At 54.9% G+C, this 21,866-nt stretch overlaps 2 protein-coding genes across 9 annotated transcripts in view; both read right to left on the reverse strand.

The window, feature by feature from the left end:
* Window positions 1–2,414: 2,414 nt before the first annotated feature.
* SLC35H1 (solute carrier family 35 member H1) lies at window positions 2,415–13,830 on the reverse strand. Of its 4 annotated transcripts, XM_007446919.1 has the most exons (12): window positions 13,784–13,830; window positions 12,434–12,437; window positions 10,148–10,165; window positions 9,661–10,019; window positions 9,122–9,201; window positions 8,194–8,257; window positions 7,477–7,549; window positions 6,780–6,948; window positions 6,618–6,701; window positions 4,148–4,323; window positions 2,920–3,049; window positions 2,415–2,591 (listed from the first exon to the last, which is right to left on the reverse strand). In XM_007446919.1, exons 7-12 carry the CDS (start codon window positions 7,540–7,542, stop codon window positions 2,458–2,460), a joined length of 759 nt encoding a protein of 252 aa, XP_007446981.1. In that variant the 5' UTR covers window positions 7,543–7,549; window positions 8,194–8,257; window positions 9,122–9,201; window positions 9,661–10,019; window positions 10,148–10,165; window positions 12,434–12,437; window positions 13,784–13,830; the 3' UTR covers window positions 2,415–2,457. The 4 variants fall into 4 exon arrangements, with proteins under 4 accessions (XP_007446981.1, XP_007446980.1, XP_007446982.1 ...); XM_007446918.1 differs by lacking the exons at window positions 6,618–6,701; window positions 10,148–10,165; window positions 12,434–12,437 and having other exon boundaries at window positions 2,448–2,591; window positions 9,122–9,272; window positions 9,661–10,042; window positions 13,788–13,821; XM_007446920.1 differs by lacking the exons at window positions 10,148–10,165; window positions 12,434–12,437; window positions 13,784–13,830 and having other exon boundaries at window positions 2,458–2,591; window positions 9,122–9,272; window positions 9,661–9,789.
* Window positions 13,831–15,495: 1,665 nt separating this feature from the next.
* The window catches only part of ELMO2 (engulfment and cell motility 2), a 39,124-nt gene continuing 32,753 nt past the window's right edge, over window positions 15,496–21,866 (reverse strand). For 3 of the 5 annotated variants that reach the window (XM_007446924.1, XM_007446923.1, XM_007446925.1), the window contains 6 exons: window positions 21,507–21,670; window positions 21,282–21,394; window positions 20,984–21,091; window positions 20,142–20,224; window positions 18,202–18,279; window positions 15,499–17,033 (listed from right to left, as the gene is read on the reverse strand). In XM_007446924.1, the coding sequence (XP_007446986.1) occupies window positions 16,833–17,033; window positions 18,202–18,279; window positions 20,142–20,224; window positions 20,984–21,091; window positions 21,282–21,394; window positions 21,507–21,670 (747 nt within the window). In that variant the 3' untranslated portion in view covers window positions 15,499–16,832. Of the gene's footprint in view, window positions 17,034–18,201; window positions 18,280–20,141; window positions 20,225–20,983; window positions 21,092–21,281; window positions 21,395–21,506; window positions 21,671–21,866 lie in introns of all 5 variants that reach the window. The other 2 variants (XM_007446922.1, XM_007446921.1) reach the window with 1 other exon arrangement.

Here is a 21,866-nt window from a genome sequence, read left to right on the forward strand (position 1 = left end):
GGCCCCCTGCTCTGCACCCTATAATTACTGCACCAGACAACACCTTGCTCCCTGTGTGAGGAGAGGGAGATGGAGGGGGGAGCAGACAGGAAGCTCTCATCCACCTGAGCCAGCGGGGCCCTGGTAGCCTCTCCCCACCGCCGGAGCATCCTGCATCCCAAGCAGCCTCTCTGGCAGAGGCAGGGAGGACCCGGGCTCCTTCCGCCTGCTGGCTCTCCCCAGGTCATCCGGTGTAGAACGCAAGCTTCTTTTAATCCTAGCCTCTGAGCTTGCAGCGTCCAAGGCGGGCAGAGGTGCAGGAACTAGGTAAGACACCGCCTCAGGGGAGCCCTGGGTGTCACACCTCCATTTGCAGAAGTCTGCATTGTGAAGCTGAATTGGTAGCAGAAGACCTTGGTTCTAATTCCTCCTGAGCCAGAGGCTCTGGAGACCTCAGGTTAGTCACTGCACCCTCCTGGGCCTGTTTCCCTAGCCGTAAGACGGAGAGTGGGACTCAGTCATTCTTAAGGACTCCTCCACAGCAGGGGCTGGCAAACTCCAGCCGACAAGCTGAACCCTGGTTTTATAAGCAAGCTTCCACTGGAACGCAGCCATGCCCTTTTGCTTCTGTATCTCTGTCTGTGGCTGCTTTCCTGCTACAACAGCAGACCTGAGCAGCTGCGACAGGGACCATATGGCCCCCAGATGGAAAATATTTACTATCTGGCCCTTTACAGAGAAAGTTTGCTGACCCATTTCTGAAGTATGAACGCCCTCCTAGGCTTGATGGACTGGGCTGGTGTGGCTCTGATCTGATTAGAACAATTTACAAGTCCCGTCCTAGTCTCTCTACCCGAAGACACCAGGGTGGGTCCTCCTCCCACAACCCCTGCCTGAGTGTGGATAGTGGCGGCAGGTCGGGCAGTTTCAGGAGCCGAAGCATGGTGCAATGGTGCCACCTGCTGTGAGTGCCTAAAAGCACTTGTGCCCGGAAGGACCACTGGCCAGCAGCTCCCACAAGGCAGGGGAACAGCTCACAGGAGCAGACCAGGCCTCAGAACCATCGCACATCAGAGCTGGCATCTCACCTCCTCCCTCTCCATTTTATAAAGAGGACTGCAGTCTAGAGGGGGGGGGGGGGCGACTGCCCAAGGTAGGTGAGCAGAAGGCCCAGGTCCCAGAGGCCCATAACCCTTCTGTGTAAGGTCCATGGACAAGCATGTAGGCATACAGTCCTGGCCGTAAATCCTAGCATGGCTGGCTGCTCATTTAGGGTCTCGGTCCTGTGGCTGTTAAAGAAATTTCAAAATACATACTTAAATGACATTTAATCTGTTACCAATATTGACTTGACCCTCAGAACAACTCTGAGATAATTATTATCCCCATTTCACAGATGAAAAAGCCGTGGTACAGAGAGGTTAAATAATTTGCTTAAGGTCACACAGCTAGTAAGTGACAGAGTCAATATTCAAATCAGGGGGGGGGGGTGCGACTTGCCCAAGGTAGGTGAGCAGAAGGCCCAGGTCCCAGAGGCCCATAACCCTTCTGTGTAAGGTCCATGGACAAGCATGTAGGCATACAGTCCTGGCCGTAAATCCTAGCATGGCTGGCTGCTCATTTAGGGTCTCGGTCCTGTGGCTGTTAAAGAAATTTCAAAATACATACTTAAATGACATTTAATCTGTTACCAATATTGACTTGACCCTCAGAACAACTCTGAGATAATTATTATCCCCATTTCACAGATGAAAAAGCCGTGGTACAGAGAGGTTAAATAATTTGCTTAAGGTCACACAGCTAGTAAGTGACAGAGTCAATATTCAAATCAGGCTGTGAAAGCATTAAAGTCCCCGGAATATGAAACTCGGTACCTATTTTTTCCTGCCTGCAGGTGTGGTGGGGCCCTAAGAGAGGGCACTGGGGCTCAAATAGGAGCATGAGAGACATGGGAGGCCTGGAGTATGACCAGTCCCCCCAGGAAGGCCCCAGGCAGGGAAAGGAGGGGAGAGGCCAGGCCCACACCTCCCTGCCTGTCCCCATACCTCCAGGCAACACAAGGTGGCCGGCAGACCGTAAACCCTTTATTTCCAAACTATAAACAGATCTGCTCTCTGAGAAAAGATGCTCTCCAGGCAATGAGGCCCCATCTTCTCCATCTCCCGCTCCTAACTGCCCCACAGTCCAAACCCGTTAAACCTCTGAAATCACCACCTTGGCTCTCAGAGCCTGGCAAGTGGCTGCGACGCCAGCACTGCTTGGGCCCCGCTCCGGCCAGGTCTGAGGCTGGCCTGGCGCTCACCCCTGTTTGACCAGCTCCCTGCCCTGGCCCACCACGCGCTCACGTGCTCTCGAGGCCAGCCTGGGAGGCCCTGGCCTGCTGCTCCCCAGCGGCTGGGAGGGTCCGCCCGGGTCCCCGAGCTGCCGACAGGTGTGAAGGCTGGGGAGCGGCCTGCTTCCAAGCTGTGCCCTGGCTGGTCACTGCTGCCCCTGGGCCACAAAGCGCCCCTCCTCCTCCTCGTTGTCTTCTTCCTCCGGCTGGCTGGTCCGGAGCAGCAGCTCCAGGTCGGGGCTGGAGCCCAGCCCCTTCACGGGCTTAGGGCCGCTGTCACCTGCGGACAGAGGCAGCCCAGTTACAGACCCAGTACCGGCTTTCTTGGTGTGGCCTGATGTGAGCATGTGCTGAGGCCCCCAGGCCCCCACCCACCCCCTGGAGACGATCCCCGTGACTTCTCGGAGGAGTGGCGGCGGCGAATCACCAGGCAAACTTCCTCAGTGAGAGGGACAGCCGGTGCAGAGGCAGCTGAACTGTGCAGACCAGACTGCAACTGCTTTGGGGAGTCAAGAGCCACCTGCCTCTTCCTGGCAGGGCTGGCGGAGGGGAGCCTGTGGGGCTAAGAGTCACGGGGAAAACGTCATCAGGAGACGGGCTCTGATTACCTCTGGAATGCAGGGCTTTGAGGGCGATGTGCAGGGATATTCCGGAGAGGCAGAGGGCGAAGCCCAGCCAGTTCAAGAGACTGATCTGATCGCCCAGCAGATGAGCTGCCAACAGCAAAGTGCAGACTTCCTGCAGGAAGGGGACGTGCTCAGGAAGAGGAGGTGGAGGGCAGGGGCCCCGGGCACACCCACAGGGTAGAGCCAGACCTGCCAAAACTCCCGGGGCCTGGGCAGGTTGGCCTGCAAGGCAAAGCTCAGCGAACCAGCCTGTGACGCTTTTTCCCCCTTTGTGTTACTGAGATGCAGCAGGGGGAGGTGCTTTTCACAGGGCTGTCAGGACTAGCAAACAAATGCAGGCTGGGAGCACAGGGTAGCAAGCCCACAGCCATGCCCACAGGAATGGAGGAAGCTGCCCTTCTAGAAGGCATCTGCGGATGGAGAGCCTCTGCTGCCACAGGGGAATGAAGTCACACTGGGCTCTACAGTGTCACGTGACATTGGTCACGGGGTTTTCGTACACACTGACTGCAAATGGGACCTGTCAGATGATGCATTCTGAGAAGCACAGCTTATGCCTCGTCATTTGGTTGGCAAGACCCTCGGGGAACCCTATACTTCTGGTTTTAGGCAACACTGCTCCAGTATCAGTGTCTGCCTGGTCCACGGCCCTGAGCATGAAGGAGTGAGAGAGGGTGGGGGAAGGAAGGGGAGAAGTGATGAGAGGAGAGGGTAGGGGTGCTGCTGGACAGCAGTAAAGGCAGGACTGGCGAATGCAAGGCACGCGTGATAAAACCATCCCTTACTGTGCCCATGGAAGACATTGCCAATCAATCACAGAACTCTACGCTAATGAGTCTGACTGGGGGCTTCTCAATCCTGGCTCCAGGTCACTGCCAAATGACCAGAGCTGGCATTCTTGGTAAACCATAAATGCATCCCAGGTCTAGTGGAGTCAGACCTGGCTTTGAATCCCACTCGGCTACCTCCTAGCTGTATATCCTTGGGTACGAGCAGCTCTTCATGTCTGTTTCCCCATCTGTGAAGCAGGGATGTGCATCCCCACCTCACAGGGCCATGGTGATGGAAGGAGTGCAGGTGACAGCAGAGTGCACAGCACCCTAACTAGGCACTTCCGTCTCTTCTCTGCAGGGTTCTGGGATGTAGGAGCTGGGACACCCTCAGGGGTCTCCCCTCTAAGACAGGGCTGGAGTCACCTCCAAGACTGTACCTTAAAAATGCCAGCAATGGAGAGAGTGAGGCTGGAGGTTCTGGAGACCAGGAGGAACTCAGAGAAGCCCAAACCAAAGGCGAGAATCCCGCCAAGGAAGAGGCTCCCAAGTACCCGCAGGAGCAGCCCTGTGTCCTGGAAACGGAAGATTTTCTCAGATGTGGACAAATGGAGACCTGCAAGCAATGGGAGGAGAGAGCGGGAGGCCACGTCCTGGGTGTGCCTGCCTGGGTGGCCTCACCCTACCCAGCAGCCACGTGAGCTTTGCCACTGCTGCCCTGCACACTCACTGCACCTGCTGCCTGTCTGAGGCCCTGAGCACAAGGACGGAAGGTGTCAGAGAATCCCACGGAGGTGGCCTGAGACTTGGGGAAACCAGGGAAGCCCCGGGGCAATACAAGCCAGAGATCCTTATAGGGAGTGATGGGGAGGCTTCTGAGCCTCTGGGCTAGAGTAGAGGGGGCCGGCACTGCAGAGGAAATCGGGCAGAAGCGCCTTGCTCCTTCATATGTCGTGTACCTACCTGTCTTTGGGGGGGGAGGGATGGGGGAGGGTGACTTCATGTGGCCTTGGCAGCTGTGATACCCAGTGGGCCAAAGAGAGACGGGACAGCCCATCACATGAGGACTGTCAATGTCCTGGGCCACTGGAGGAGTACCTTAATTTCAGGTGGGTCACCTCTAAACAGGGATGAAACTCTTATCTGTACAAACCTTCTCCATTTAGTTACAAAGCTGTGGGGTTTAGCCAAGACATGCCCCCTTTCTGGACCACAGTTCCCCCACTGGTTAAATAAAAGGGTTGGGACTAGACCGGAGAATATAATTTGATGAACAGTTCTCAAAAAGTAAACACACACGCGTACAAAGACATGACAAAACCACGGTCCCTTGTTCCAGAGACACCCACACAGGCCTCCACGCACCAAGTTGCGCTTAGACTTTCAGAGGACCCTTGGCCCTCCGACCCTGCCCATCTGAGAGAATGGTTCCTTTCCCTGCAGGAAAGGCCCCTGGTATAGAAGCAGGCGTGAAGCTGAACCCCCGACTCGGCAAATGGACACCTGTGGGAGCAGGAGACTGGCTGAGTCCTGTGAGATTTTTGGGGGGAAGCACCAAAGAAATGCAGGGTGACAGTCCCCCCTGGGCAAACAGCCTCCCAAGGTAGGACATCTTGTCTGGTGCTGGGCTCAGCAGTACTGCAAAGGCATTGGCAAATTGAAGGGAATTCGGGGAAGAGCAACGTAAGTAATGAAGGCGCTTGGGGGATTAATTTACCAGAAAAGATTAAAGGAGCTAAATCCCTGCAGCTCTGCTAAGTGATGACCAGCAGGGGCTCTCGGGTGGGGGTTTGCAGAGACCGGGAATGGTGTGAACACCCAGGAAGGGAGGGAGAGCGTGGCGTTTGGTGCAGGGGGCATAAGGAAGGAATGGAGAGAGATTTTAAAAGGGAAGAAAACAGGAGGCTGCAGAACAGAAGTTTCCTGGACAACGGAGCTGCAGGATAATTTTCTCCGAGAGGTCTGAGACACTTCACTGCTTGGAACTTAAATGGACGTGAGACGGAATTCTCTGTAATGACCCCGAGGACAGAAGGCACTCAGAGAGGAAGGATAAACAGATAGGGGACGAAGACTCATTCCAAAACACTGGGGAAAGGAAGGCGGTGGGCCACCTGCCTCCCCTTCCCCCAGCCCCCCAGCCTAGACACATCATCCTGCCTCCACTCTGGGAGACACTGCTCACCTGCCTGGGCTCCTGTGTGCCGCCCTCTCCCCTCCCCCTCTCCCTCGCCCCAGAAATGTGCACTCGGCCAAGGCCAATCCCCGACACGTCTCCCCACGTCTGAACCTACTGTTCCCCCTTCCTGGGCCGCCCGCCCCCAACAGGCTGTCAAAATCCCATTCATTCTCCAAAATGCACTGTCTGGGAAGCCTTGACCTGCCTTTCCACTCCACCATCCTGGAGCAATTCATGACCCTGTGCTCCTTCTAAAAGAAAGAACGCATCACGGTTAAGAGGAAGGACGCCGGAGCCAGCTGCTGGATCCAAATTCAGGTGTGTTATGAGCCACGGGACCTTGGGCAAAGCTATCTCTACTTCTCTCTGCCTCAGCTTCTTTCATCTGCACGACGGGGCAGTAACAGCACTGGCACACAGGCTTGGGGGAGTATTAAAGGAGTTAATATGCTTAAATTGATCAGAACAGCCCTGGCATACCTTTAGGGCTGTGTGCATTCACCGTCATCACCGCCTGGTGTATTCTACATGTGCTTTCTACGTAGCATTTATGTGCTGGATTCCAGCCATTTGGTTTAAGTGTCTGTCCAGCCCCCAAACCAGGCACTGCCAGGGAAGGGACCACCATCTCTGATCTCCGTAACCTCTGCAGCTACCACAGTGACAGGCTTGAGGCGGGGATGGGAGCTTTGCTGCACTGAGGTGCCCCCGAGGTGGATGACCCCACGTACCTTCAAATACGGCAAAGAGAGGGAAGAGCCCCAGAAACATGAGTGGCTGCAGGTGGAACATGGTGTCGATGGGGTTCTGGAGCCCTGCAGAAAGGGACACGGGCGAGCCATCAGGCCTGGCCCGCCCCCACCCCGCCTGGCGCCTATGGGCCCCTCACTCACCAAGCTCCGCCTTCTGCAGGAGCATCTGCGTGAGTGTCCAGCGAATACCCCCGATGAATGAGGCGCCCAGCACCAAGGCAAAGCCCTCAGCGTTGAACTGTGTGGACTTGTAGGTGAACATGAAGAGGCCCCCGGCGATGAGAAGAACCACCAAGACCAGCGCCGCACGCTGAAAGGATGGGGAGCAGCTACAACCACCTTGGGGGTCTCAAGTTCACACCCAGAGTTTGGGGGCCAGCAGCCACCTTGGTTGCCCCTGGGGCGAGACACCCTTCTACCTGCCCTACCCTGGGGTCCTGGCCAGCCCCTGCCCGTCGGTGTAGCAGGGCTGACATCCAGCTAGCATGTACCGAGATCCTGAAATACGGCAATGCTTCCCTACAGCTGTCCTAGGTCCCCACGTGGCCCCAATGGCCCCCCCGGACCCAGGAAGCAAAGGGCTCTTGCTGTACAGCGGGAAGCCCACAGGACCCACTGCCCCTTGAACCCTGTCTCCTTTGGTCACTGCTCCTGCCATACCAGTTTCTAACTATTCTCAGTAGCGCCCTGTGTCTAGGTCTTTCCTCAGCGAGTTACTGCCACCTGGGCTGGGCTTATCTCCTCGGTCACACGCAGTGACAAGCCACTGCTCAGGTTCCCCTTGTTATTCTTAGCATTTGTGGGGGTACGAGGAACACAAGAAAAGCTGGGGCCTCACCAGCTCCTCCAGCTTGAAGATCAGAGAGAAAATCAGGATGAAGAGGACAGCCGAGGATTTGGTCATCGTGTACCTGCGAGGGGAAGTCACCCATGACACACCGCTGCAGCTGGGGGCGCGGACCCACAGCACAATCAGTAGGCTGCAAAGGGTCAGGGGGAGACCCCTGACTTCCCTGAGGGCAGCAGGGCAATCTGGATACAAAGACCAAAGTAAGGCGGCCTGAGTCATCTGGGCTGATACCTGACCTTTAATCGGAAGAAATCTATGCCTAAGAGGCCTCTGATTATCACCAGGGAGAAACTGAGCTTTCTGAGTCCTGTTATTTACCGACCCCTCAGTGCAGACCAGGATGAGGCGGGAAGGAGAGAAGGGGAGAAAGAGAGAAGGCAGAGACTGTGCTTTGCTGAAGCACAAAATCTGAGATAAGAAAATAACTGTTCCGCCTGCCCCTCTGTGCCCCTTTCTCCGCTGCCCTGTCACCATTCCGTCTGAGAGCCCGGCTTCCCCAGGCCGCCTGGCAGGGAGGCACAACACCCCCTCCGTGCCTGGCTTACTGCAGAGGCTGGCGACTTCCAGGCGAGCTGCTGGGTGCCAGGGAGGCGTGGAGAGAGCAAGGGGGTTGGGTCCCAGAGGGCAGCGTGATGGCTGGCCCGTCGCCGGTGCGGTGCAGGACAGAGAGCCCCCAGGGTGGTGGCGGGCGTGGCCGGTACTCACAGCGAGACGGTGACGTAGAGGAAGCTCCAGTTGGACAAGCCCACGTCAAGCGCCGTTGCCAGTGCTGCAGAGACACGGCCCCACCGGACACGCAGCCGGGGCAGGCCCGTGCAGGTGTGCCCGCGGTGAGCACACTTCGGGAGGCGCCCGAGTGCCCCCTGCCTTGGCCTGTAGGCCTGCATTTCCCTGGGGTCCTCCCCGCCTTCCTTTCTACCTAGCAACTGAAGGGTTAACTCCTGGCCCCCCCCCAAAAGGGGAGGGGGCAGCAATCCTCCACCTGACTGGCTGCGGCCACTGCGGCTCCCACTTGTTGAATACTTGGAACATCCCCCTGAGGAGGGAGGGGTGTTAATCGGACCCTGACGCTCCCCGACTGGAAGCTCTGCAGAGTGGCTCCCACCTCCCTCAGGATGAAACACACACTCCTCTCGGAGGACCCGGCCCTCCAGGATCTGGCCCGGCCACCTCGGTTCGCCTTCCTCCCCCTTCCTCTTACCAATGCTGTCCTCAGCCTCTCGAGACACTTTCAGTTCCCTCTCAGACCTACCCACGCAGCAACCTCACCCAGGCACGCGAGTGCCTCCCCTCAACTCCCCCTCCAGGTCTCAGCCCACTCAGCCCCTGCTCCGGAAATCCTCCCCCGTGCCCCGTGGCCCCCAGGCGCCCCCTCTGCCGCCCGAGGGCAGGCACCCCGTGCCCTGCTCACTACTGTCTCCAGGCCTTGGTACCTGCTCGGTGTGCGTGTTCAAGGGCGCGGGAACGACTGGCCACTGCTGCACGGCCCCCCCATCCCCGCCCCGCAGCGTGGCCGGGAGAGCCTAAGCTTCAAGCCACAGAGGCTTCCTTCCTTCTGGTCTGGGCCTCTGGCTTCCCGAGCTCCCTCCTCCTGCCTCCAGGGCACTCCCCGGACCAGCCCGCGGGCACGTACCTGTGGGAGCCACTCTTCTGAGGTAGTCGGTCCAGCTCAGCACCACGCGGGCCCTGTGGCTGGAGCACTGAACCAGGGCCCTGGACAGGGCAGAGAACAGGAAGATCACAGCCAGGTGCAGCATGGTCATGAAGAGGGGGAAGTGGAAGCTCTGTATGGAGCCCAAGCACAGAGCACAGACGGCGGTGCTGTTACCGCCTGCCGCCGGCCCCCGGCCCCCGCCTCCCGCCTCCCTCCTCGCCTCTACCTGGTGGCGGGGCGCTGCTTAAGCAGCTCATGAGGGCGCCGCAGTGTACAAGGGGCCTTAGGAACCCCACGGCTCCCCAGCTCATCCTGCATGTCTCCCCGTCTCCTGATTTCCCCTCCATCCCAATATTTAAGGGGAATCCCTGGCGTGGCCCTGTCGCGTCACTGGTGTGAGTGGCTTCCAGTGTGACTAGCTGAAGCCCGTGCCTCCCTGCCGTTAAATACTGGGGGGCGCTGTAGTCCTGGCCGCAGCCATCTCCTACCCGGCCGGGCTGGCGAGGCCCCAGCGTTACCTTGGTCAGCCACTTGTTGTAGAAGGTGATGCCGATGGAGAAACAGTAGTAGAGAAGGACCAGCCCCAGAGTCAACACCGCCCTCCACACAAAGGCCACGTCGAGGGCCCACCTCCCCATCCGTGGAAGCTGCAGCTCCCCGGCTCTGGTCAGTGGGGGCGGACCTCTCCTGAAGATGCCCGCAGGGGCCGCAGGAAGGGCCAGTCGAGCTGGACCCACGACTTTCAACAAGCGCGTCTCCTGGCTGGTGCTCTCGCTGCCTCCATGATCGGGAAGCGTCTCCTGAGCCCTAGACTCTGTCCTCACCTAAGGGGCTGGTGGCCCGAGCCGACCCTCTCCATGATCAACTGCGTACACGACTCGCCGGACCCCAGGGCTGAGGCTAGAAAGAGGAAAAGGCCGTTCCGGTGGCTCTGGCAGGGGGAGGGCTACCCCACATGTCCTCCCCAGCCCTGGCCCGCAGGGAGTGGAGCAAAGTGGACAGGACTGCAGGACTCACAGCTCCCTGTCACATCCACTCTCCTGTCACTTCAAGCTGTTCTCCATGAATTTCCACCAAAGTGACCTTTTAAAAATGTAAATCTGATCATGTCAGAGAAGACTGCATCCCTTCAGTAGCTCCCAGGCTCCTACGATAAAGACCAAAACCCTTCCCTGGCTAAGAAGGCCTGCTCCGCCCTGCCGGACTCTTGGTGTCTTCGTCCTGCCACAGGGCTTTCCTTTTCCCAAACACATCGGGCTCTTTCCTGCTGCCCCAGGGAGCTGAAGGCTCTGCCCACCCTTCATTCCTTCCTCAGCAGATCCTGCTTATCTTCAGTTCAAATGGCATTTCCTCAGGGAGCACCGCCCACCCCCCCCATGGGCTCCCCTGAGATACAGGCTGCTCCCACGGCTCCCCTAGTTTTCCTTCATCGTGTTTGTGTGAGGCTGTGTCCCCCAAGGGGCTGGGCACTCCGAGCACACTGGAGCCACAGTGCACATGTCAGCTTACACCCACCTGGCACACTGTGTGTTCCCTGTATGCTTTGATGGCTCGATGCAAGAAAGGACACGTGATTTTCAGAAGATGGATCTGGGCTTTAAGGTGTTGAAAACGAACTGGTCAGTACTAGGGTGTGGACTACCAGTCAGTCAGAATTTGAGCTAAGTCTATATGCCATAGTTTACATCCTTTACCAGAAAAATAAATTCATGACAAAAAAAAAAAAACTAAGACAAAACAAAAACCAAACCGGAAAAGCCACACCTCCCATGCCCTAGCCTCTAACAACCACTCCCATGGAGGCAGTGCCTGCCTGAGGGTCTTGCCAGAGGGAACCACTCCCTGCCTCCCTATCAATCCAGCCAAGCCTAATGAGTGTCCAGAGCTCGCAGGCTCGGGGAGACCCGGCGGACCCGGGACCAGTGTGACCCACCTGCTGCCTCATCTCCTCCTCTGAGACATTCCCACCCTGCTGAAATGCCACCTCCTTCTGGAAGCCTTCCTAGAACCATCCAATCAGACATACCTTACCTCCCCCACCTCTGGTCCTTTCTAAAAGGAGAAATCACATTCAGTTCTATACTCTGGAACCTGGCTTACCGTGTCTCCTCCCCCAAGGCAAACTGGGAGCTGGCACAAGGTTTTGCCCAGAGGACACCCTAGGCTGTGGCTCTCTTCAGGAAACTCTGGAAACCTGTGTTTTGGGGAGACTCTCCTAGCTTTTAGTGAGTCGGGAATATGGGAGGACAGTCCACATAACTAAGAACTGTTCGGCACCCTGCATGACTTCAACATCCACAGAGGTGAAAGATCTACTTATAATTCCCTGAACTTACAACCCAACTCTGTTTCACATGTAACACAAAGTAAATTTTCCATGGGTCTCCTAGGCACTAAAATGTCCAATAATACCTATACCATGTACACTGAGGGGCGACTGAACTGTTTTTATAAAACGGTACCACGAGTTCCCAGTTTGGAAAAACGACCTCATCTGCAGACACAGCAGGCATGGTTTTCAAGCTGCCAACGCGACACGGCTGCAGCCACCTGCACTGTGGCTTTCATACTCCCAGAGGCTCTACCAGAGGTGAAAGAGCCCACTGCTTCTTCGTAGTTTCTAGTACCGCAGGGCCCAGGAACTCACATATTGAAACATTTTATTATCAATTACTTTCCTTTTATTTCCCTTTTATATTATGGTTAGGGGATCGTCAACTTTTTTTAAAAAAATTATGTGTAAGCCATTTTCATTAACCATGACTTTCCTTTGCGGATAATAAGGGGGGTTGTTACCGAAATATCTGTCGTTCAAAAGAAGGTGTTGTATCCAGTGGGTTGAGAACCTCTGTGCTAGGTGATCTCACGTGGTCCCATTCCTTGAAACGTGAGCTTTCATCTCCCCGGTGTGGATCCTCTCTCTGACCTCAACTCCACAAGAATATCCAACTGCCTCCTTGTCCTTTTCGGTTGAATGTCTAACATCAGGTGTCTCACACATAGCCTGTCCAGGGCTGCCACCTGTTTTCCAGGAGCCATCCACCCTCCATCCAAACCTCCTCTTCCCACCTCAGCCAGGGGCACCATCACCTGGTTACTCAGGCCAGAAATCTTGTTCTCACCCTTGACTCCTCTCTTTCCTGGTTACTCAGGCCAGAAATCTTGTTCTCACCCTTGGCTCCTGTCTTTCCCTCGGTCCACATTCAATCAGCAAATACTGTCTCCTCTATCTTGAAAAAATATCCCCAATAAGGTCCCACCTCCTGACCTCCACCACTACATCCGAGTCACCATGCTCCCTGCCCTACACAATGCACTGGCCTCCTATACGGTCCTCTCTGCTTCTGCCTGCAGCCCTCACAGTCAGACTCCTCTCCCCCAGCCAGAGAGGGCAGCACGGGGGCACCAAACCTACATCTAACAGAACTTTAGGCCCATGCTCTTTCCTCTATACCAATGTTTCCCAACTTTGGCATTACTGATATTTGGGGCCAGATCATTCTTTGTTGGGAGAAGGCCTGTCCTGTGCACTGGATCCCTGGTCTCTGCGCACTAGGTGCCTGTAGCATCCCTTCCCCCTCATCCCAAGCTGTGACAAACAAAAATGTCTCCAGGTGTCACCAACTGTTACCTGGGGGCAAAACTGCTCCCTGTTGAGATCGACTGCTGATGTCCCACAGGCAACCACAGGGCGTGTTGGCACTAAGGGAGCTTTCTCCTGGCACTCCGTCCCTGTGGTTCCCCCAGGGCTCCCATGCCAGGGCAGTCTGCACCCTCCTGTGAATCGACTTCTTGCACCTTCTGGCTTCCAGTGGGGTTCCTGCTCCAACACTGCCATGCCCTCCCTCCACCGTTCAAATCCTACCCTTCCTTCAACGAGCCAGTCCAGGTCCCCCACCTGCAGAAAGTCCCCATGCCCACCCCAGCCCACGCGGAGCACCTTCTCAAAGTCAAGGAGGCTCCTAACTGGCGTCCGTGCTTCCTCTCCCCTGCTACAGCCTGGAGTCCACCAATCAGCCCCAGAGGTCGTCTGAGCACAGAAAGCAGACCAGGCCCTCTGGGGCTAACCCTGACTCCTCAGCAGGCCCAAGAGGAAGGCCTTCCACCCTCTGGCCTCTGCGCATATCTGCAACCTCATCTTCCCTCCCGCTCACCCGCCACGCTGGCCCCTAGCTTGTCCAACACATCAAGCCTGTGTCCTTCTCTGCATTTGCTGTTCCTTCTGCCCGGTACACTCCTCCACAGACCTGTGCTTGGCTGAACATCCTGGGCGAGGGGGAGCCCTCCTAATCCTCCCGGCACCTCCCACTACCTGACGTTTCCCTGTTTGTCCACGTGTTCATTGCCCATCCCCGACTGCCACCCCACCGCGGGACGCGGCCTCTCCACGGGCAGGGCCGGGGCCGCGTGATGCCCGCCTGGATCACGTCGCGGGCGCTCGGGAAACGCCGGGGGGAGCGCGCGCGCGCGCGCGCGGAGGCCCGGACCCCTCTACAACCGGGACACTGAGGCCCGGGATAACGAGCTCCCCGGGGGGCCCCGAGCTGCGGCGCGCGTTGCCAAGCCGGGACCCCGCTCCCAGCCCCGCCCGGGTCCACCCCCCGACCCCGGGAGGGCGCAGAAGGGCCGCCGCGCGGCCACTCACCTCGGCCGCGGAAGCTCCAGGCCCGGATCCTCCTGCCGGAAGTGCGAGGCCGAGCGTCTCCACGGGGGGGCAGTTCTGCCGGAAGCCGCTGAGGGCCGAGAGGGGGCGGTGTCGGGGGCGGGGAGGCGGTCGGGGGCCGGTCCTTCTGTGCCGTCTGCGGGACCCAGAGCTGTGCGCTTCCGCTGCTCGGGAGACCCCTGCGCCCCGATGCCGAGACTCCCCTCGTTCGGTGTTGTTTGTGTCTCCTGCGCTCAACCAGGGTCTCGGTCTGGAGCCTCGGTGCCTGCTGCGGAGCCCTGCGCATCGCGGGCAGCCAGAAAACAATCACCTACTTACAAATTAAGTACTTACCGTATTCCAACACAGTGCTGGGCAACCATGGAAACACCAAGCTGGATCTCTCCTGGGCTTTTTCTTCTGGGAGCTCAAGCCAGCTGGGGAGTGATGTCAGAGGCATTAAGTTTTAGGACTTACAAGATCCATGGGAGGGAATAAATAATAAACATTTGTGAAACATCTTCCGTGCGCCTCAAAACTTTATAAGAATGATCTCAATTTCATTAAGTTGAGTAAGGGGAGAGCATCCCAGACAAGAGGAAATAAGGAGGCGAGGAGAAGGCTGGAGCCTGGCTTGGAGTCCACTTGTTTATAAGGAGAGTTAACAAAAACCGTGGTTGGAAAAGTAGCCAAGGGGCAAGCTGCAGTAGTCCCCAAAATGCCAGCTAGGGAGTTGAGGCCTTACTCATCTTTCAGGATGGATTAAAAGGGTCAGAGCAGTTAGAGAGAGAGAGAGAGAGAGAGAGAGAGAGAGAGAGAGAGAGAGAGACAGAAACATTTAAGCCAGGGCAGGCTAGGGTTGCAGAGTGAAGCCCAGCTTGGGACTTTTTGCCCCTCCTGGATCTGTGGCTCTAAGGCTGGCTGCAAACAGGAGTCCTTGCAAGTGACTCAGCTGGGCTCCCTGGCCTCTCTGAACAGAAGGCTCAAGGCCAGAGTGTAAGCAGTTCTTTATGCAAACCGCTGCTGCCCCGCCCCCACCAGCTGGCATTACCAGGCCTTCGTTCATTCAGCACTTACCAACACCTACAATGGCACCCAAGCTCTTGGCTTTATTGACTCCTCAAGGCTGCATGTACTTTCTATGCCTTTTGAAAGCGCTTGTCCTCGACCCCGTCTTCAGAGGCAAGATAAAGTACCTACTTCATCACCGCCCTCATTCAAGCCTCCCAGCTACCAAGGCTGAGGTTTGAGTGACAGAGACAGTGTAGAACACCAGCTGGCAGGCTGGGCACTAAGCACCAGCAACACACAGGGTGAAGAACACGTCTTCTTTGTCAGGCACTAGTACTCGAGCTGTTCCCTGGCTGTGGCCCTGGCAGGGAGGAGGGGGAGGCCATGTCCTCGGGGGTGCACAGTATGCCTTTTTCTGCTATACCTGGAGGGCCTGAGTGGAAAGCACTTTGTCCTGGTGTGACAGTCTGTGAGCATCCTTAACCAGCAGGGGTGTGTGTGTACGTGTACGTGTGTGTGCAGGCATGTGCGTGGTGGGGCAGAGTCGCTGAAGAGGAGGAAGGGGCTCTGGGAAGGTGGCTGAGGGCTCTAGCTGGAGCTCTCCAACGTCTCCCAGACACAGTGAAATGAACGCTTGTCAAGGTGAAAGCTCCCTTGGGCGGGGAGCAAGTACAGAGAAACAGCTGTTAATGGGAACCAGTTTGTACATGAAAGAGTATTTATTGAAAACATGGTTACTGACAGGAAGCTCCTGGCCACTCTCAGGTTACAATCTTGGCTCACAACTGGAAGTGTTACCTTTTATTTTTTTTGGCCTCCCATTTTATTTTCCCTCAAATGTTCCATCCTAGGATAGGTAGATCTTATATAAATATATATACATGTCTGTATAAGTATGGCCTATAGTAAAGAAAATATATAGTACACTCTTCATTGGGCAGTACCCACCATGCTAGGCTACCAATACTGAATGCCACCGTGTCCACGCGTGTCCAAGGAGACGGGCTGTGCGTGTGGTTTACAAGTGCTGCAGCACCAGGGAAGCCTCACTGGCACAGCTGTGGCCTCCGCTGGCCCCAGCCGGCTCCCTGAAATCATGGCCAATGGCAGAAACCACAGCGCGGGGGGAGGGAGGAAGGGAGGCTAACCTCCCGAGGTCTGGAAGGCCAAAGGAAAGCAAACCGGAGGGGCCGCAATTCAGGTGAGGTGGGAGCTTTCTCCCCGAGGAAGGAAAAGATATAAATGTGGCGGGAGGGGAGTGGAATCTAGTGACCTCACCACAGTCTAGACCCAGGCTTCATCTGGGCTCTTCCTTGAGACTAAGAGGGTGGGACTAGGCCTGCATGTCTCTGACTTGCCAGGATGAGAGACAGAGCTTGTAGGGAGACACAACCATCTGCCCAGACAACTGCATGGGCAAGAGGATCTGGTGGCTCCGGAGAGCAGAGATGTCAGAGATGAACCTCAGCAGCACGTCGGCCCTGGCCGAGGCCAGGTGAGCCCTCACGAAGACGGCAAAAGCAAGGGCAAGGCAGCTACTGAGCAAAGGCCAAGGCTTCCACTTAGAACTGAGACACAGGCCCGGGTCACCCGAAGGCAGCCTCTCCAAGGCTCTCAACATGCCCAGCACGTCTGTCCTCTGGGGCAGCCTTTCCTGGGCCAGCTCTCACCCGCTTGGGGATCCAGGCAACTGGCGAGCAGGGTCAGGAAGAAAAGGTGAGTGGCCGTTGTTAACTCCGGCTCAAGAAGCAGTTTCTTGGCCTGGAAGGCAAGGGCGTCTGCTGTTTATTCCTCACGGCCCGACCCCAGGCTCCCCGGTGATGGGGACAGCAGAGCACCCTGCCTTCACGACTCAGAGTGGACAGGGACCAAGAGGAAGCTCTGGGTGGCCCGAGGTGTGTCTGAGGAGTGACTGGCATGGACTGGCCACCATGGTCACTATAGATTCTGTACAAGCAAAAGACAAGGCACCAGACTGTGAGTGTTCCTCCTGGGCCGCAAGTCCCTTGCTGGGTACCATTGGCTCCGGCTCTGGGCTCAGCCGTAGTGATAGACAAAGTCGTAGCTGCTGGGCTCCTTGGGCACTGGCGGTGGGGCCTCGGGGATCTGGATGTTCTCCAGGTCCAGCAGCCGCAGCTTCATCTCCATGCTCAACAGGGTGTCCAGGTCACTCTTGGTCAGCTCGCTGGACATGTCCTTCCCCAGAAGGGCACTGAGGCCGTCGATCCAGATGCAGTACTGTGGGAAGCAAGTTGCAAAATGTCACTGGTGGCCCCTGGTCAGCGGGACATCCTGCCAAAGTCCCTTTGCTGACACGGCTCACACAGCCTCTTTGGGCCCTATTCAGTACAGGCAGGACTTACCTGGGATAAGAGCAAAGGTAAACTGGGAGGTGATCATTCACTTTCTCAAAAGACCTTTTGATTTTTATAAGGGATTTACATTTAAACTCCCTAAGATAATATGAAGTGTGATTTTTAAAAATGCAATTAATAAATACAGCAAAACAAGAACTAAGAACAGGGACAGCAACTAGTTTCTCTTTAGAGAAACCTGAAATTGCCCCGGAAATTTGTAATGGTAGCGGGGAGCACATATTAGGTGAAAAGGCAGGAAACAAGAGGAATCTCTGTAGAGTCTCAATTTTGTTTCAAAAGAAGTTAAAAAAAACAACCGTCAATAAATGTTAAAAATAAGTACTAGAAAAACTGAACTAGAGGGTCTCATGACAAGAGGGAATAACAGAGAATTCTCAGCCCATCCCTCCCTAACTCCTGTTCCATCTTTTTCCTGCATTTGCTCACCTGTCTCCCACCTGCTAGTTCTTCATTTCTTCCCAATCAAACTCCACTGGCAGCTCAGGCCCTGCCTAAGGGTCTCCTCTTCCAGAAGCCCCACCTCCAGTTCCCTCCACTGGCTCTCAGAGCTCACCAGACATGTATGCTCTCAACCACAGCTGCTTTTCAATATCTAGCATCTTCTAGTGCTAGAGCTGAAACTGTAGTCCCCGTGTAAAGAGGACCAGATCCACCTGGCTTCAAAGCCCAGGTCAGGTCCATTACAACATGTGCCCCAGAGCCCTGGAGAGGGAGGATCTGTCAGGCTCACTTGGGTGGGTGGCCATGTGGAAACTGAAAAGAGGAGCATTTTCCTAGTTCCAGGCAAATAAGTTATCCCTAGTTGATCCTGTCTTTCTAACGACAACCTACCACTGCTGCTAAGAGTGAGCTGGAGAGCCCAGCTCAGGGGGAAGGACCCCCAGAGTGGCAGATCCTTGGTGTCAGCAGCCTTCGTCACCCTCTGGGGCCCCTGCCTTTCGGGGGATGTTTCTGTTCTGCCCACCCCTCCCCTCCAGCTGCAGGCACAGAGAAGGCCTGGCTGCCCAAGGCAGCGCCACGCTGCTCACCTCATACTTATTAGGTGCAATGAAGTTTAACGTTTCGTCGGGGTCATACAGGATGGAGAAAGCCAATTCCAGCACCTCCTAAAGGAGAAAGGGCTTCAGTTATTTGGAGCAAGGGAGTGGCCTGAGCCCTACATACCAAGAGCTTGGTCAAAGTCCTAGTGACTTGGCACCACCACCAAATATGCTGATTCAGATGTGATGTCATCAAGGTCCCAGGGCTCATGCACAAATGTGGCTGGAGATGAGGGCACCGGTAATCAACCCTCACTAACCCACCTAAGTCATGCCTAGGATGTGGTGATACTTTCTAAGATTGGAGAAAAATCATTTCTCAACACTCGGAACCTTTGAATGTCAGAGTCCACGACTGTATATTACCTTACATATATATCTGGGTAATTAAACTGAAAGTCTTAACAGTTTAAAAAAACCCACCACAACAGAAACAAATTGTGGCCAAAAATGTGACGATTTGAGCATCAATGACATAACTGTAATGACTGAAACAAATGTAATAGGCTTAAATCCATGAGTTCACAATACCACTAAAAAACAAAGCAAAACACATGCACAAAATAGGTCACTGTTGGATGATACCAGGGAACTAAGTCCTTGTTTTAAAAGTAGGTACATAAAAGAAAAGAATCAAGCATTTATCCTCCCTTCTTATAAACTGTACCACTGGGAAACCACTGTAGATGATGGCAAGTTTCTCTTTAGAGAAGCAGCTCGACTAATAAATGAAAAGGGATGAGCGCACTAGAATATCACTAGTTTGCAAACCTTAATTTACTAATGAAACAAGGCACTGAGCATCCAGAGTCTGCTAACATCACAAAAAAGACAGACAACCAGACATTATGTGCCTCTTGATAGAACAGAATACCATCTGGGAAGGAGTCTGGCCAAAATGAAAAGGTCAAGCCTGAACTGGATCAAGCCTCTAGATCTCTCTACCAATTTACAGATCTGGGACAGAGGAATGGGCTCAACTACACCACAGGGAGACAATCAGCAGATTTCAGACTCTGGGAAACTACCAAACAAGCAACCTGGTTTCTTCAACTAATAAACTGCAAAGAGAAGGGGAAAAAAAAAGATCTGCAAAAGATGGAGGGGGGGCTTCCCTGGTGGCGCAGTGTTTGAGAGTCCGCCTGCCGATGCAGGGGACGTGGGTTCGTGCCCCGGTCCGGGAGGATCCCACATGCCGCAGAGCAGCTGGGCCCGTGACCCATGGCCGCTGAGCCTGCACGTCCGGAGCCTGTGCTCCGCAACGGGAGAGGCCACAGTGGTGAGAGGCCTGCGGACCGCCAAAAAAAAAAAAAAAAAAAAAAAAAAAGATGGGGGGGGGAAACTTATGAATTAAGAAACTTAAAAGACTTATCACAGTGCAGAGACCGTATTTGGATTCTGATTTAGCAAACAAAGTGGGTATGAGTGTGTGCATGTGTGTATGTGTGCATGCGAATACACATAAACACATATATTTTTATATAGAGAAACGATGACATTTTTAAGACAATTAGTGGAAAATCAAACATCAATGGCATACTTGATACTAAATAACAACTTTTTATTTCCTTTTAGGTGTGCAAATAGTACTGTGATTATGTTAAGAGAGTCCTTATAATTTAGAGATTCATTCTAAATATTTACAGAAGAAACGATATAATACTTGAGATTTTCTTCAAAGTAATAAGGGAAGACGGACAAGTGGATGGGTAGACTTTGCCCTGGTTGATGAGGCTGGGTGAGGCGTCTATGGGGGTTCTATCTATCTTGGTATCTGTTCAAGCTGTTCTTAACAAAACACTCAGGATGAACTTAACGTGAGACAGCATGGGGGGGAGAGGTCATGCACCTAGAAAGCAACCACCGCCGACTACGCTCCACGTATCACTGTGACAGCAGCTCAGACTCTGGGCTGCCGCTCCACTCACCTTGTTCTGTTTCAGAGCACTTTTCTCTTTCATGTGGGGACAATCCTTCCCAGTGACAATGGCCTTAATGTCTGCAACAGGAACTGATAAATGAGGGGAATTAGTTTCTGGAAGCTTTATGCTGCAAGTTGGTCCTTGCATCAGTGCTGGAAGGGACGGCCCAGCCCCCAGACCCACAGGGCTGTATGAGCTCAGGGAGGGTTCCCCGCTCCGTGGTCGCTTCGCCTGGACTCTCTGGCCTGCTGTGCTGTGTCAAGTCTAACTGGGGGTGGGTTCAGGGCTTCTGCACTGTCTGCCTAAGGAAGGGGGCCTCAGACACTCACCTCACTTCCACTTCGTGGCGATAAAGATGACAACGGCCACCAGAGCAAAGGCAGTTAATAATTACTCTTACCCCCTGCCAGCCGTTGTTCTAAGTGCTTTACATATAGCACTCATTCAATCCTCTGATGAGGGAAATGTGGCTATTATTCCCATTTTACAGAAGAATCCAAGGCAGAGGGGAGAATTAACTTGTAATTAATTAGAATTAACAGCAAAGCCAGGATGTGAATCCAGGCAGTCAGGCTTCAGAGCTTCTGCTCTTAACCACCGCCTTTCAATTTAGTCTTGTATCACCCTTTACAATCTGCAAAACCCATACCTGTGATCTCACTGAATTCTCCAAACAGCCCCTTGACCCCTAGGCCAGGTGGAGATGACCTCTGACCAACGGGGAAATGGGTTCAGAGAAATAACAGGCCCAAGGCCAGATTACCAGTTTGAAGCAGCCAGGACTAGAACTCAGGTCTCCTGACAGCAAGTCCAGCTACCATGACACCCCAACAGAGAAATGAACTTACTTTTCTCCTGCAGGGATTCAAATGTCACCTCCCCTTGAGGGTTGTCATCCAAGTCACCGTAGTGCAGGACCTTGTGGTTCAGGGCCAAGCGGCAGTACCAGAAACGCTCTGGAACACAAGGGAAGCCAGGCAGGTGAGCAAGGACAGCTCCGGGAGAGGCCTGGGCACACGAGGGGCAAAAAGACGACTCATTCCCTGCCTGCTCCCAGCAGGGACTGCCCGGGCAGGTACCCCCCGCCAAGTGTGGCGGCTCTGGGCAGTAGGGACAGACGGGCCAGCGCCCAGGCCCTCACCTCACCTTGCCTCCGGCGATTCCCAATCTTTCGGAAGCTGCTCCCCTCGCAGAGCCGGTTCAGGCGTTGCTGCTTGATCAGCTCAAGGATCTCGGGCTGGATCTTCTCCCTCAGCTCCCTGCGGTGGACATGCACCAGAGTAAGGAGAAGGTCACGGGGACAGCAGGCCTTCTGGAGGGAGGCAGAGCTGGCACACACACACCCCCACCCTCCCCCTTCACGGCACTTACACAATCGGTGGGGACTGGAAGTCATCCTGACTCATCCTCTCGGACTGGCGTAGTCGCAGAATCTCAGAGTAGCTCAGGCTCCGCAGTTTGCTCTTGAACTGATCCAAAGAGTTGGGTTTGGAGGGCAAAGCCCGAGTGATCTGCTCCCGGACTACCTGCATAACCTGAGAGAGAAGGTGGCCGCCTCAGCCCTGGTCTGATAAACGGATGCCAGGCTCTGCCCTCTGCGGTCCTGAGCACGGTGGGTACCACAGGCATCCGCTGGGCGAGTAAGAGCACTGATTCTCTACTACTATCTTAGTTACGTAGGACAAATGATGGATGGTGACAAATGGATTGTTTTTTTTTTTTTTTTTTTTT

This window comes from Lipotes vexillifer, unplaced genomic scaffold (assembly GCF_000442215.2).
Source record: "Lipotes vexillifer unplaced genomic scaffold, Lipotes_vexillifer_v1.1 scaffold565, whole genome shotgun sequence".
Classification (NCBI taxonomy): Eukaryota; Metazoa; Chordata; class Mammalia; order Artiodactyla; family Lipotidae; genus Lipotes; species Lipotes vexillifer.